At 37.0% G+C, this 16220-nt stretch overlaps 2 protein-coding genes across 6 annotated transcripts in view; both read right to left on the bottom strand.

Moving 5' to 3' along the window:
* Positions 1 to 353: 353 nt before the first annotated feature.
* On the bottom strand, positions 354 to 10604 carry LOC106958126 (neuroblast differentiation-associated protein AHNAK-like). 5 transcript variants are annotated; one of them, XM_015049888.1, is made up of 6 exons: positions 10531 to 10604; positions 6438 to 6467; positions 6229 to 6340; positions 4291 to 4460; positions 2548 to 4212; positions 354 to 2142 (listed from the first exon to the last, which is right to left on the bottom strand). In XM_015049888.1, the coding sequence occupies exons 2-6, from the start codon at positions 6438 to 6440 to the stop codon at positions 1057 to 1059; spliced, it is 3036 nt and encodes a 1011-aa protein (XP_014905374.1). In that variant the 5' UTR covers positions 6441 to 6467; positions 10531 to 10604; the 3' UTR covers positions 354 to 1056. The 5 variants fall into 5 exon arrangements, with proteins under 5 accessions (XP_014905374.1, XP_014905375.1, XP_014905371.1 ...); XM_015049889.1 differs by having other exon boundaries at positions 354 to 2146; positions 2552 to 4212; XM_015049885.1 differs by having other exon boundaries at positions 354 to 2663; positions 2796 to 4212.
* A 1856-nt stretch (positions 10605 to 12460) lies between these two features.
* abcc10 (ATP-binding cassette, sub-family C (CFTR/MRP), member 10) overlaps positions 12461 to 16220 on the bottom strand; it is a 27485-nt gene continuing 23725 nt past the window's right edge. The window contains exons 19-22 of the mRNA XM_015049883.1: positions 15988 to 16133; positions 15806 to 15903; positions 14488 to 14600; positions 12461 to 12928 (exon numbers count right to left, since the gene is read on the bottom strand). Coding sequence (XP_014905369.1) covers positions 12793 to 12928; positions 14488 to 14600; positions 15806 to 15903; positions 15988 to 16133 — 493 coding nt within the window. The 3' untranslated portion in view covers positions 12461 to 12792. The remainder of the gene's footprint in view (positions 12929 to 14487; positions 14601 to 15805; positions 15904 to 15987; positions 16134 to 16220) is intronic.

The raw sequence follows: 16220 nt of genomic DNA, 5'->3' as shown, positions 1-16220 counted from the left end.
GTACATTTTCTTAAAGACAAACTAACAGGTCTGTAAGAGTCAGAAATATTGCTAGTTGGTTGTGAAACACTTATTTTGTGCTATAAAATGATAATTAGTTAAAAATCGTACAAGGTAATTTTCTGGATTTTTGATTTCAGATTCGGTGTTTCAAATTCAAAATACTTTATTGATCCAAAAGGAAAATTAAATAGCCTCAAAGGGAAATTAAATTAATTGTACATTTCACAGTTAAAATGTGCCTACGATGTAAATAGCAAATCTCTCCATTTTTTTGTAAGTTGAAAAACTTCACAAATCGGCAGTGTATCTCCAAAAATTGTTATCCAGTATGACAGAAGAAATGGCAAAAGTCATGAAAATGAAGGAATTTTATTTATGATTTTTAATTATTCTGAATACTGTAGTATATGTGAACACATATAAAATAAACCAGAGATGTGAAGATGGTACAGAAGCTTCATAATACATTTATATCACTGCCAACACTTTTGGACAGAACTGCATGCCATACTAATAAAGAAACTACTTTTCTGTTATTAAGGGGGAAAAACAAGCAATTCAATAACATCATCATTTATGCATTTTAATGTTAGAAATTACAAGTCAGTTTAAGCTAAAATCAGAAAATATGTATGTTTAACTATTTCATCCAATGATCCTTCGATTACAGAGAACAGGCAACAAACTATTTAAAACTTATAGATGATTCTTTTTAAATAGAATAAAAACAATTTATTGCACAATGTCATCCAATAGTTTCAACATCAAAACAACTAAATAACAAATAGAATAGTATTAAAAAAATTAAATGCTGTAAAATATTTTGAGCAAGTATTGTGTAAAATAAAATGTAAAAAAAAAAGGAAAAAAAAGTTTTAGCATATTATAAAACAACTGAAAAAAATATCCGTTACAATGCACTTCGGCCAAGCTGCAAATGGTTTTATGTACAAAAATATACAGAACACACACAGCAACAATGGTCACAATAAATAAAGAAATAAAGCAAAATATTAAATATACAAAATTAGAGACATGCAAGTGCTCCTGTGACTATACAATGTTGGAGAAAAAGTACGTTGAGCCCTTTAGGTAGTTTTCATCTGGAACATCAAGGTCCATTTTTGCTGTTGGGAACCCAAGCCCACTGGTTGTGTTGTATTTACTCTTCAGAAGAGCTTTTTTGGGGAAAACAGAGACAAAGTATCCTCCTGAACCATCAAGGTTATTTTGAGGTAAACCATGCATACTGTGATCTCTGCTACCATCTGGCAATCTTCTGCTGTTTCTGGGGTCAACATAAACCCCAGAAGATGGGATCCATTGTGGATGGTTAGATTGTGCACGGAGGTCTGGTTGTGAACCCCTAGCTCTAAGCACGTGGTCTCTCCCTGTGAAATCATCAATGTTGAGATCTGAACGGTTAAAATCAATGTATTGGTGTAAACCTTGATCCACTGTAGGGTAGCTGGACCTCACATTGGTTTTAGTATATTTTTTATTAAGTCGAATGTCTTGATCTATGTCTAAATCCGGTCTTTTCAAACTCATACCTGCCATATCTGATCTGCGATTCTTATACGAGACTCCCTTGAAATTTATGGAAGCATTGTCAATGTTAAGATCTGGAGATCTTAGATGAGGACTACGTATGTCTATCAAAGAAGAATTCATACCCATGCGTGCACCAATTAAATCTCCTTTCATTCTTGGGTCAGAGAAGTTCATGTCTGGGTGTCCAATGTTGCCATTTACTCTCGTATTACGTTGTTTTGCACTCAGCTTTGGACCATTTATTCCATATTCAGCTAGATCTAAAGCTGGCAAACTAAAATCAGAATCTCTCAGCTTTGGTCCTGATATTTTTGGACTATCACCAGATATATTGGGCATGTTAAGGTCACTTGTTAGGTTAGCATTGAGGCCTTTTGGCATCTTCATTTGGGACTTTTTTATATTTGCACCAGGTAAACCAATATTGCCATCTGGAGTGTTAATATCCAACTTGGGAGCCTGAAGGTTGACGTTTGGTGCACCAAGCTTAGAGGAGTTGACTCCACCTTTCATGTTTGGCGCTCTGAGATTCAGTTCTGGAGAATTGAGGTCTGGATTTAATTTCACATTTTGTCCTTTTGGTAATTTAGCATTAAAATCTGGTGATGGGAAATCAAGTTTAGGGTCCTCTAGCTTTGGACTAGAAAATCCCACATCAGGAATTTTCATGTTTTTCAGTTTAAATGGTGAAGTACCAAATTCAACATCTGGAACATCAAAATCAGGTATGGAGGTTCTGAAGTCTTTATTTGGTAAACTCGGGTTGGGAGAATCAAGTCCACCTTTTATTTTTGGAATATCAAGATCAGAGCCACTTAACTTTGAGCCTGAAAATCCAACTTTTGGCATTTTATACTTTTTATGATTCCCTGATGGGCTCCCAAATCCTACATCAGGCATTTCAAAGCCATTCATCCCACCCTTGACCTTCGGAGCTTTGACACTAAAATCTGGTGACTTGAGATCTGCATTTAAGTCCAAATTTGGACCTGAACCTGAAAGGTTCATTTTTGGCATCTTGAGTTTTCCTGAAGGACCCTTAGCATCCCAGTCAGGACCTTCAATTTTAGGCACATTTAGCTTTCCTGAGGGCATGTCTAAGTTTGCCTTTGGACCACTGAGATCTAGCTTGGGGGTTTTAAAGTTAGCCTTAGGCATATTGATGTCGGGCACATTTATTCCACCTCTGAGATTAGGTCCGGAGACGTCAAGATCAGGGGATCCCAAATCCAAGTTGGGCCCATCTATCTTTGGACCTGAAAGACCCAAATCAGGCATCGTCAGGTTGGGCTTTTTGAATTTCCCAGACAGGTCAGGCATGTTCAAATCTAGATCAGCTTTAGGTGCTTTAAGATTTAGATCAGGTGCATTTACATCTATATCTGGACCATTTAGGTTGCCGTCAAGTTCAGGTCCTTTGAAGCCTGGGAAGTTAAATTTGGGCATTTTTATTTTAGGCATTTTAAACTTTCCTTTGGGTGATTCAATGTTGACATCTGGTGTATTGATATCTAACTTGGGAGCTTTAAGGTCCATGTCTGGCAAAACCAGATCAGGAGCATTTATCCCACCTTTGATCTTTGGTGTTTTGAGACTCCAATCTGGTGACTTGAGATCTGCATTTAAGTCTAAATTTGGACCTTTTGGTAATGTACCTGAAAGGCTCAAGTCAGGCATGTTTACGTTGGGCTTTTTAAATTTCCCAGATGGACCTGAAATATCCACATCTAAGTCTGGGACTTGAATATGTGGCAAATCAAATTTGGGCATCGTAAATTTAGGAGCCTTGTACTTTCCAGTCGGACTTTTGACACTAGCTGAAGGAGTATCAGTGGCCAAATTTATTCCCTTCAAGTCGACTTTGGATAAATTAGCATCAGATGCAGACATGCCACTTTTTATCTTACGGGTTTTAACATTAAAATCAATTGTTTTATCACCACCCAGACTTTCACCAGGGCACTCCATATTAGGCAATTGGACTGACCCAGATGGAGTATCCACATTGACTTTTCCAAGGTCCATTTGAGGTAGTGTCCCAGACAGCTTAAGTTTTGGTGATTCCATGAAACCAGATGGATCATCTAAATTTAGATCTGGGGTTTTCAGTCTCTTGGCATGCTTCAGACTGAGTTTACCTTTAGGAACTGTTGATATTCCATCTGGTCCCATAACCTCTATGTCATGATCTGGAAGGAACACATCTGAACCTTTTGAGGCCAATCCTGTATCCAGAACTTTTTCAAGATTTGGCATTTTCAGATCACCAGCTGCAGTTATGCCATTTAAATCATCTGGTAATGCCTGAGAGAGATGGTAGTCTCCAAGATGAGACTGTGGATTTCTACCATCAAGTCTTGGTCTTGGCACTAGGGTGTTACCAGCAGTAGGTCCATTCAAACTGCCACCAAGTGGTGGAAGGTTTAGATTGGTGCCATCCGTCAGATCTCTGACCTCAAACTTAGAATCTGCATCAGCATCTGCACTCAACGATGTGGATTTTAGAAGTCCAAAGTCAACTCCAAGGCGAGGCAACCCCATGTCACGCTTTAGGTTGACCTTAGATGAGGCGGCCTTGCCAGCAGCAGATGAGTCATCTTTCACAAACCTCTTTATTTTGGCATTGTAGAGTTTAGTATAGGAATCCATCAGCATCTAGAAATTGAAGGCAAAACTAGTTGGTTAGATTGTAATTTCAAAGGCATCAATTTTACGCCATCAAGTTCAACATACTGCCTCTGGATTTCTGGCACACTGGTCCAAATTGTCCACACTCCTGCTCAGGCAGCTTCTGGTAAGAACTTTGACCTTGTCATCAAATGGCTCCATCAGTTTCAGCACGTTTATCACCTCCTGTTTTGACAGCTGATTAAAATCTATCGTTGCTCCCAAAATTTCATCCCCTAAGAAAGAAAATGGATATTTGCGTAAATATTGACTTATTTGTTCATTGTGGAGGGGTGGACACATTGCCTAGAGCCATTGTTCTCCACCCGTGATGTGGTGAAGCAAATAAATAGTTTAAACTCTACTGATGTCCTTTGAACTTTTTCACCAAAGTTCTGCTCTGGCCAGTTAGGCAAAATCAGCAAACAAGTTAGCAATAGTCAACAATAACAATGAATCCACTAGTACATTTAAGTGTGGAATAACAAATTGAGGGCGATATTTTGCCATCACAGATATACTATGTTGTAACATGATGTGTCACTGAAACATGGTGGGTATCAACATAGTTATATTTAGTGCATTAGCATTAGCTTTCAAGCTACTTCAACTAAACCACTAGCACAGATAAACCAGGAGATTGGACCACCTCATGACACAAGTCACATTTACTTCTTAGCAGAGCACATGTAAGAGTTAAAAAATGCACTGTTAAATAAACCAGTTTACGCTACCATTTATTGAAATAATCATTTCAAATGTGTGAATTCTTTTCTTTTGAGCTTTTAATTTGAAGGTCCGGTATTGTGTGCGCTTGTCAACCTATGCCTACGTGCAGTGGCGCAAAAAGTGGCTATGCAGCGCATGCAACGCATAGGAGCGCTGCACCAGAGTGCGCCTCAAAACCCCGTCTGGAGGGGGCGGCGCGCCGATGATGCCTTCGCATACACTTCACCTCGCCCACATGTAAATGTAGCGAGTTTTACCTTTCACGTGTCTTCGTCCGGGGGTGTAGAGCGACTGTATGTTTTCTACGCTCCTTCACCCTTACGTACCTTCCTTTGGGGGCGCGCAGATTTATGTTTTCGCATCCACCTGAATAATATGTAGTTGCGCCGCTGCCTACGTGACTTAATGTCCCTCACATCGGCACTGTTAAGCATTGTGAGGGTAAGTTATATTTCGAAACGGTGTTGGTGCTTTATTCATATTTTTGTTTTAAACATGACAGGATATTGTTCAGGATATATTCTCAATTGTTACTGTGACACCTCGCTGCTATTTTGACCGTAAATATAACTTTTAATTTACCCTTTTGTGTCCAATGGTTGCTATTTCAAGCCCTCTTGTGGCGAGTTATTGTAATTGCGCTTTATTAGTTTGCCGTTAGTTTTTGTTTCACAGATGTCTTTTTGCACATGTAGAAACCAGAACTGCCAGAAGACAGCTGATTTATGTTTTTATTATCTTCAGCACGTGGAAATGGACGTTACAGATGTTTGTTTATATATACTTTTCTGTCCACCAAGTGGCACTGTTGCATTCAAAGTGCCCTGGTTTAATAGTATTTTCTTTTTTGGAGGGGAATAGAAATATTTTGTTGGGGAAAAGTAAATAAAATACCTTCTTATTGTTTCTAAGCTCCTGAAAAGAGTTATTCAGGTGATTTTGGTGTGGTGAGTTGTTGTAGGTAATCAGGAAAACCCGCAGTGGAGTTTTAGCAGTATGATCTTTCTTCTATCAATCAAGTGGACTGGATTCTTTAGAAACAGCGCTGGGTCCAAATTTATATTTTTTAAATGTGAGGGGAAAATGTCACAATCACACACATAATTAAAGCAACGCTCATCGGATAACTCCAGAAATAGCCAAAAAAGAAAAGTTGGATTTTAGTCCAGGGGACAATAATTTCCTCAACTCTTACAGTCAGCATGTTTTTAACTGTCAATCTCACGACAACAATCTGCTTTTGAAATGAGGACAATAAGTAGTGAGAGCTCATACCTTCCTTCAGGTTGTGGGAGGAATCAGTAGCGCTGGAAATGACCAGCGCCCCGTTCTCCGATTCCTCCAGGGTCAAGGCCTCAGAGAGGCTCCGCCCCCTTCGATGCGTTGCCTGCACACAAAATATTATTTGTTTAGTGTTCATGATTATCCACAAGTGAAAAAGTAAACAAAAACTCAAGCACTGTTGCATAATTGTATTTTCTTACCATATTTTTGATGGTCGTTTAGATCTAAACCTAGAAAAAGAATAAAAGTAGTCAATGGACGTCATGGAAAGATGATCAAAATCACCACAAATGACAAAAACTTATAGTGTCTTCAAAACGTAATGCATGTTGCCTCTATAAAAGCTTAAATCCTGGCAGCAGGTGTTGCTCTTTTACTCACTGAGGTCGGGGGGGGGGGGGAAAGTTTTACTGAGGTTTTCACTTTAAAGAAGTAGAAAAATACATGTCTGCCTAAAACATATTAGAAAAGCTGAAAGACTTAGGGAATAACATGTATTTTCTTCTTTTTTATTATGTGTATAAGCAACACCCAGGAAACTTTATAAGTATGTAAGTTATGCCTTTTAGCCGCTGGGTCATTAAAGGAAACCAGAAACCGGTTCCTGTTGAGTACAACTGCTTTTTAGGCGTTTCTTTATAAAAGTAAACAGTCAGAGAAACCATACAAACTGCTTTCTAGTACAGCAGACGTCCTGGCGCATTGTCTTATTTCATAATCACACAAAATGAGCTGGATGAGTTTCTTATAAAAACATTTAGATGAACTTCTTACTTATTGTTTAACAAATGAGGTCAAGCTGAAACATCTTTCCTTTCTTTATGTCTTGCAAGAACGCATTAAAAACAGATGCAAACAAAATGGCTAAATAAGTCAAAACTGAATTTGCATTTAACTGACAATAAGTTACATTTTTTTAATGCTCATGTTAATTTCTTAGCAGAGCCTAAACGTATGACAAACATTCATGTGATTTCGTTTAGAAACTTTAAGGATTGGTCGTCAATGCTCCCTTTGTCAGAGCCAGTTTCGAGTTTTGTGTCACTATGGATTAATTTTATTTAGTGATGTCCTTTCTATCTGTGTTTACCTTTATGTGGTTTATAGGCTTAGTTTGTTAGTTTTCTTTTTGTTTAAGTTCCCTGATTGCTCAAATGTTTTGCATGTCCTTGTTTTAAGCTATTATTGCTCAGTAGCTCACTTCTAAATGTTTGTCAGTTAATCTGACTCACTTGTTTTTTGGTCCAGAAATCACCCTCCTAGTCTATAAACCTCAGTTATCTGTTGGTTCTTTGTCGGATCCTCCCTTTTCCCTCTGCGTTACTTGCTCTTTGGTTTCTGGTACCGTGTCTCTGGTACTTTTGTGTTTTTGTTGTTGCTAGTTTCCTAGCAGTGTAAGACTTCCTGCATTTGGGTCTATATAACTATGACATCTTTATGACATTCCAAAGTTCCTACACTCCTTATTTAATATATTGTTATTATGTTTTAAGACATAGTGATTTTGGACAGCTTTATGTGCAGTTACCATTCAGCATAAACTAAATAAGACTGAACAATAGAGACATAAAATCTCTTACTACTAAATAATAGTCTAATTTTTAATGGAACTTGACATTAGCTGCCATTTCCTCAAAATTCTTCTGCTAAAACGGTTTCACGTCTGATATTCCCAGTTTTTAATGATTATCACTTTTGAAATTTTACCTCTAAATGGGATTTTCAGACTAAAAATATATTTTTGTCCTTTGTTTTGTTGTTTTTTTTACATGTTTTTATCCATACACAGCAGAAAATGTACTCAGGAAATCACCTTGCTGCAAAAAATAAATAAATACAGCTTTACGCACAACAGCGTTTGTTTGGAATGACTTTGAATCCTGGGGAAAAAAATGAAACTGTTTATGTGTCAGCTGAAGAACATGTTCCACTGACAGAAAGGTGTTCACTCGCTTTTAAAGAGCACAATTTACAACAAAGGCTCATCTAAGATAAACTTAGAACGAGCATACTATGGGAGGAATTACAGGATGGACAGAAAACCCATTTGTGTATAAAAAGGTTTTATTTTAACATTATTATACATGTGAAGTTTGTCAAAATTGGTTTACTTATTCTTCATATTAATTTAGTCTGGTCAAAAATTAATTTTCTCCTGACTTATTGCTACATAAGTTATGTTGCTCTTGACAGTTGGTGGTTACCATAGCAACCAGTAACCAACAGTTTGTCCTCTTTTTGTTGCCATCATATGAATTATAATCAGCTCTGCGTTTTCCTTCACAACTATTATATTTTAACACAGAATTTACACAAATGTAATTATGTACATGGCTTTATTTGTAGTAATTATAATTTTTGGTGCATTTTAACTGTTTAATTTTACAACAGTCAGCTACTGGCAGTGGCTTGAGACTTTTGCACATTATGTAACTCCCTGGGTAAAAGGCATATTTATTTATTTAAAATGCTCAAATAAAAAAGTTGGCAGGCCATCGCCCCTTAAATTAAAGCTAAAATAACGTCCTTGGGTCTCTGAGAATCAGTGCAGATTCATAATGAACTTTCAAAATCACATCTGCAGATCTGCTCATTGATCGCTGATACTGAGCTAATGCTTTAACATTCAACAAAGCAATTCTGAGGTAAACTGTGTGGTTATCTAACTGATTAACAATCTCCATATCAGTTTCAGAATAAGTTTGATGGTGTTCCCAAACACCATCAATACTGGTTTCCACAAACTGATTATTCAGATTTAAATAATCAGTTTGCACCTTTAAATATTACATATTAAATGCTAAATTCACCCAAAATGGAAAAGTGATACAAGGACAGACACAGATTATCCAGTTTTTAATGAGTTTAACCAGAATGACCACTTCTAATTTCTAAAGAAAGAAAGTAAAGAGGTGGAGAAGACTCTGTAGGTGTGTGTACATTAATTATATCTTCTTCAAAACCAAAAGTTAGCAACGGAAAAAAGAAAACATGAATTACTGGAACATACTTTCTACTTTTACTTGAACAATATTATTATTAAGTATCACTACTTTTACTAGAGTAAACTCTCTGAATATTGAACCCACTATGAGTAACGTCAATAAATAAAGAGCAAACACGTTTTAACCAAAATGCACCAGATGCAGATGCAAATCTACAGTTTACATTGAAGAGAAACCTCTTGTTTTCACACTGCTTTGTTTTTATCTTATTTTCTATTTGTTGAGACATTAATAGGTCATGAAGATACAGCAAACTATTCACATTATCACTGGAAGCTCCTTATTCTGCACATTAACTACTGTTTTATGTAGGAAAAAGCAGATATGCAAACATTTATCTTACTTTGTAATTATCGTATTTTTTAAAAGCCCAATCTACTATTTAAAACACCAGAATTTGCATAAAAAGTTACATTGTTGTGTACCTAATGGCAATAATTTTAAATATTAGGCCAGATTTTATGATCAATTATGCAATACTCGATAAGTCTTTTTTTTTATAAAATACTGGAAGAATTTTTTACACTGCAAAAACCCTAAATCTGGCCAAGCTTTTTTGGTCTAGTTCCTAGTGCAAATATATTAGCACACTTGAAATAGTTTCGTGAAATGACACGAAACTAACTTACAAGAAACATTAGAGCGACAAATAGCAGCTGGTTTAAAGTAAGTTATTCCTTAATTTTGATTTTAAAAAGTTCTGGTTCCACTGACAGATTATTTCACTTTTAACAAGACACTTTCCCTTTGATAAATGAAATAATCTGCCAGTGGAATTAGGACTTTTTAATCAAAATTAAGTAATTATTTACTTAAAATAAGCTGCTATTTCTTGCAGAAAAGTTACATACAAGTTAGTTTTGTCTTATTTCAAGTGTACTAAGATATTTGCACTAGAAACTGGACCAGAAATATTTGGTAAGACTTGGTGTTTTTGCAGTGTGGACAGCTACTTCTCACTTTTGCTAGAGTAGAAAGTAGTGATACTCTTATGGAGATGGATTTTCAGCAACTCTAAGCTCTTCTAAACATCATGTAATGTTTAGAAGATATTTATCTGTGGTGAACTGCTGAAACCTGCTGGATGAAGTACAGCATGCCTGAAGCAGAGCCCAAATCTCATGCTGGTTTGACAGAAACTGCCTGCATGCCAGAAACTCAACACCTGGAAAGCAGCTTTCTCACCTACAAATTCATTAAAACATCAACAAAGCCCAGGCAGCACATTCCCTGAAAAAACAAAACAAAAAACAAATATAAACTTAGTAAAATTAAAAGCCAAGCTGACCTGGGGATCCATCCGGCCGTTCCAGGTTGAAGTTGCGTCTGTGCTGTCGGCTCACCTGGCTGTCACTGAGAGGAGCACCTGTCAAGCAGGTGGATACTCCTCCTGAAGCAGACAAACAGGTTGGGCCTTGACCGTCTTGACACCATGTGGAGAATCGTCACTTCATCCTCCCTCCGGCAAACACGCCTTAACTGCAACACACCTGCGTCTCACATGCATGCAAACACAAAGCGGACGCTGCGGCGCGGGAATAAAATATCAGTTTGACCCACTTTTCACCAAGCAGCATCTCATCTTTTTATTATTATTTTTGCTACAGGTAGACACTTTTTTTGGGTATGATAACGGAGGACAGTAGGAAAAACAAAACTCAAACAATCCTCCTGACAACGTGAGTGGTGTGAGAAGAATGTTGACCTGAGCCAAGGGAGCGGCGGCGGGCGTTCACCGGATGACTCACGCTCCTTACAGTGTCAGGCTGGGCACAAAGACTGCTGTCTGAGCAAATCTGGGAACAAAAACAGTCCCGACCCAAACCTACAGGTATCTCTGCAGCGCAACATCACCTCTGATGATATAATGGGAAATAATGATTTCCAGACACACCCCACTGGAACAAACTGGATGGATGGCTGTGTTTACACCCAGGGGGGCCAGTTGTTCTTAGTAATCACATGCAAATAAAAAGCACTTGTGAAGCTGTTCCTTGGCATAATAAATAATGGAAACAAATCTGGAAGTCATTGGTTCAATGTTTAGTTTGAATTGCAATCAAAAGATAAAAATGTTTACTTTAACAGAGCCTATTATTCTACTGTGAACAAGTTAAGATAGGTCTGGATCGTTATATTTTTTGCACAAAATCATTCTAGATAATGAGATTATAGTCTGGTCAGTTCTGCCTTTCAGAATGAAAAGGCCTCATGTCACTTTACATCCAAACAGCTGCTGACCACGACCCCCAACTCAACGTTTACACTCACACATGAAAATGGTTCCAAACAGATGCCCAGTTATTCAACAATACATCTTGAAAAGCAGAAATAGAGCCTCCTGCACAACCTACAAGAATGCAGCAAGTGGTTTCTGGATGGCAAGTCAACAACAAAACACTTGTCTTTTCCAGCAGCCGTTGTACTATGGATATTTTTATAAGTCTGTTGCTGAGAGCGCCGTCTCTTCTGCTGTCATCTGTTGGGGCAGCAGCATCAGAACAGGGATCTAAAAAGGCTCAAGAGCCTGATGAAGAAGGCCAGTTCTGTTCAGGGAACAACTGCAGAACGACTGGAGATGAAAGTGTAGAGATGATTTTACATAAAAATCAAGAAAACTATATACATTCCTGAGCATTATCTTCCTGAGACTGTCTTAGAGAAACACTGTTTTTAGTCAGAGGCTTCGTCAAGTTAGCTGTAATACAGACAGCTACAGGAGATCTTCTCTGCCCACAACCATCAGCATCTACTATAACTCAGAATTTTTTTAATTATTACAAGTTACAACATTTAATTTTCTTTTGAGATGAATAAAGTACTTTTAAATTGAACTAAACTGAATACTGCGCTAAGACCAAATGACCAAATGTCCTGGAGCTCAGCTTGGGTTGCTAGGTAACGGGCGGAACTCTGCTGGGGTTGTTAGGTAATGGCTAGGGTTGCTAGGTAATGGCCTGGGGTTGGCTGGGGTTGCTAGGTAACGGCAGTGCCTGCTGATTTGTGACGTTATATTCTTGAGGTTTTTAAAGCAGACAAGAAAATCATTAACTTATTGCCAACAAACGGCGGGGTGTTTTTGTAAGAGTTTGAGTTGTTTTTTTAGAAGCAGTAGAAACCCAGAGGGAAGTATACAAACATGCTGAATTGTGCAAAACAGGCCCTTTTTTAACAATGTCAGAGCAACTGCATCTGATTGAAGAAGGCAGATGGAAATCTTATGAGATAATATTTTAGTATATTTATTACAAAGTTGGTTTCAACACAAACTGGGACGTCTTCCTCACTTTAACCAATAATATAAACTGGAAAAAAATCCCCAGTTGTACAACAAACCTTTAGATCTTACAAAGTGTAGTGATGTATTCCTGAGTATCTCATCCATGTCCACAGGCATTAAAGGTGCTTTTTTTCCTTCTGTATTCAAGTTTCTAAATAGAAAAGTGACATATAAACAGGAAGATGCAGTAAAAAAAACATCACAGAGTTCTCAGTAAAACGTCCAGGATAAAGTAGAAAAGCTGGATTCATTCATTGGTTTCTTGATGGACTAATCTCCTCGCCCACCAACCAGTCTGTGGAAGATGGACGTATCGTTCTGACAGAGAGCAGCGGGCGTGTCGAACTCTACCACCTTCCCAGCATGCATCACCAGCACACGGTCACAGTCCATGATGGTGTTGATCCTGACGAAACAAACGGTGACACAATGTTAACGATTGTTCACTGACAATGCTGCGACTCAGTGCAATCTGCTGGGTTTCCTTTGGTCAGTGGTGACAAGTTTTAAGGCCCGGGGGCCAAAAGTGGCAAAATTGAGCCACAGGTGGGCCACAAAATTCATTCAATTAAAGATGCTAAATTTATTTTATTGGTTTGTTTCTTTTACCTGCTCAACAATAAACATTTTTTGTGAAATCTTTACATCATTAAAAGTTTAAAGCATGAACCTTTAATGATAAAGGTTCATCAATAAAGGTGAGCCTTTAATGACATTAAAAAAAAGGAAATCTGGGGCTAAGTTTTGACAGAAAACAAGAATTCAATAAGCTTTATTAAAAGAAAAACAGACATTTTTCTTTTTTTTTTTTGCATTCGGTCGTTTTTACTATTCTTGACTCGTGATCAGGGGCCAAACAAAATAATTTCAAGGGTCACAAATGGCCCTCGGGCCACACTTTGGACACCTCTACATTAGATAGTATTTGTTCTATAAATTTGAATGATGAACCCGACTTGATACATTGTCTAATAAATAACTAGAATAAATCAGAATATGTTTAATTAATTGGATTTATCAGGGTTATAAAAGTTTGGGGTTTTTTGTTAAAGTTTAGTTTTACTTTGGCTTTTTGTTTGCTTAATTCAGTTAGTTTTTATGAGTTATAGTAATGGCTTTAGTTTTTTCATAGTTTTATACGGATTGCGTATACATAAGGTAATGAAGACTCAACAGAAGATGCCATTTTTAAAAAAAAATTATTAAATTATTGTTGAACAACCAACCAACTCTAGTAATAAATAGATTCATAAACACAAAATGAAGGATAATATATATATAATTTCTGTATTAGTTTTATAAACACCCAATATAGTTCCAGTTAGTTATGGTTTTTCCTCATTAATTACAGTTTTTATTTCAGCTAAAAAAAAATATTTTCTCAATTTCAGTTTTTGCTATTTGGTTAGTTTTATTTAACTGTAACAACTTTGGTATTTCTGTGTCTAAGTTTGATGTTTGATGTTCATGGCTCAACATAAATAAACTGAACTGAATTTCAGCAGGTGTTGTTTTAAAACAAACACTTGTTTCTATCAAAATTTAGTCCCAGATTTAATTTTAAATTTTAACGTTTATTAAAATTTCACAGTACGTTTTAACTTTTAAAGCTCAGTTTTTCCTGCTGGTGAAAACTTTCTATCAGATTACTCTTACATTTAGAAAAGATGATTTGTACTGAAATTAAACTGACTGAAACTGAATGAGAGTCCTGCTTGGTTTTGGTAAAACATTGAATAAGCAGAAAACATGAAGCACTAAACAGTCTGTACAGAGAAACAATAAAAACTTTAATTAAGTTAAGAATGGAGTTATGGCGACCTCTGGTGGACAGATCCAACAGCAAGATGTGGTTCTGCCGAGAAGCAGAAATTAAACTATACTTTAATCCTTTTTGTAGGGATTAAATTGTCTTAATCTGATACCAAACTGGGGGAGAGAAAATGAAAGGACAGAGCATCTAACCTGTGGGCGATAGTGAGCACCGTTTTGTCCTGAAACTTCTCTCTGATCGTCTGCTGCAGCAGTTTGTCTGTCTTCTGGTCCACGCTGGCTGTGGCTTCATCGATACAAAGAACCTCCATGAAGAGAAGAATCAGCATTTTACCCTCAAATATTCACATCTGAAGGTCAGATTATTTATCACCAGGGTTTGCAGCGGAGCAGGAACCACTAGAAACTTGGTAATGATTGTGTGAAAACAGAAAAAACTCAAACATTTACAGCCGTTAAAAAAAAACTATCAGAATACAACATGAAGCAGGAAATTAGGAATATATGAATCCATTATTATTATCATTTTATTTTAAATCAAATGTACTTAAATTCTGGGACCTTGTAAAATTCAAAACTGTACAATTCATGCTTAATGTAAGAAATGATCGATTTCCACACTATATTTTATACAAAAAATGTTTTAGTTTAAGAGGAGAAGGAAATTTAAAAAAAACAATTCATTAAAACCACCAAAACCAGTTTTGTATATCAGTAGGGGGTAGATTTATGAAATGGATTAAATTATGATTTCAAACAAAGTACAAATATGAACTGTTCAAAATGGAGCTTATTTCAATACCAAAAACAAAACAAAACAAAAAAACGCACCAAGTCTTATGACATAGTTTTGGTCTAGATTCTAGTGCAAATATTTTAAGACAAAACAGACTTACAAGTAACTTTTCTGCAAGAAATAGCAGCTTGTTTTAAGTCCATAATCCCTTAATACTGAATAAAAAAAGATTATGAAACCTACAACATGGGAAAAATGTCTTGTTAAAAGTAAAATAATCTGTCAATGGGACTAGAACTTTTTCATTAAAGTTAAGGAATTATTGACCTAAAATCCTCTCATATTTCTTGCAGAAAAGTTACTTATAAGTTAGTTTTGTCTTAAGATATTTGGAATAGAAACTAGAACAAAAATACTTGGTAATATTTAGTGAATTTTGGAAATATGTTGTAAGGGATGTCCAGAAATGCTGCTGTTGATATTAAAAACGTATAAATTATTGTACATTTCAGGATGAGAATGTGAGGTCAAAGTGTCGTTCAACGTGGGAATAATTTAAGAGTTTATCTGGCATGTGGAGATTTAAATGTTTGCAGGTTGATGATTTTAGAGCAGCTTGAAATCATAAGATCTTGTATTTTCTTGCTGCTCCTTTTTGAACAAATGATTATTTGATTTATTTATTTTATAATTTTGCTTTTACTTTTTGTCTGTATTCTCTTTGTGTTAGTAACTGGTGTTTGGTTGCAGTTGGATGATAAATGTGAGACTCACCTTGGCCTGAGTTAGCAGCGCTCTGGCTAGACACAGCAGCTGCCTCTGTCCTGCAGAGAAGAACTTTCCCCGCTCTCCGACCTCGGCGTCCAGGCCACCTGATACCCACAGACCCAAACCGGTGTTTACGTCTCAACCAGTCCATCATGGGGCAGAGTGAACTTCCTGCCAGTAACGCTCACCCATCCTGCTGACGGCGGCGCTCAGGTGGCACTGGTCCAACACGTCCAGCAGCTGCTGGTCCTCGTGTCTCTCACACGGGTCCAGGTTGTCCCGGACGGTTCCGCTGAACAGGAAGGGATCCTGGGGGATGATGGCCAACCTAGATCTGCAAAACCAGAACGGAGCCAGACAGAACGATCAGCTTCTATCACACGCAGATCTACACAGACACTGAGGAAAAACATTCATCTGA

Source organism: Poecilia latipinna, unplaced genomic scaffold (genome assembly GCF_001443285.1).
Source record: "Poecilia latipinna isolate Pla-1442-1.1 unplaced genomic scaffold, P_latipinna-1.0 Scaffold963, whole genome shotgun sequence".
Lineage (NCBI taxonomy): Eukaryota > Metazoa > Chordata > Actinopteri > Cyprinodontiformes > Poeciliidae > Poecilia > Poecilia latipinna.
This window is presented reverse-complemented; position numbering and strand designations above follow the sequence as displayed.

What these genes read in the sequence shown, in the direction of transcription:
- LOC106958126 (XM_015049884.1), bottom strand. An exon ending in CTCCCACAACCTGAAGGAAG is followed by an intron (nt 4,461 to 6,228) that starts GTATGAGCTCTC and finishes TTTCTTTCTTAG; the next exon opens with GGGATGAAATTTTGGGAGCA. An exon ending in GTGCCAGAAATCCAGAGGCA is followed by an intron (nt 4,213 to 4,290) that starts GTATGTTGAACT and finishes TTCAATTTCTAG; the next exon opens with ATGCTGATGGATTCCTATAC.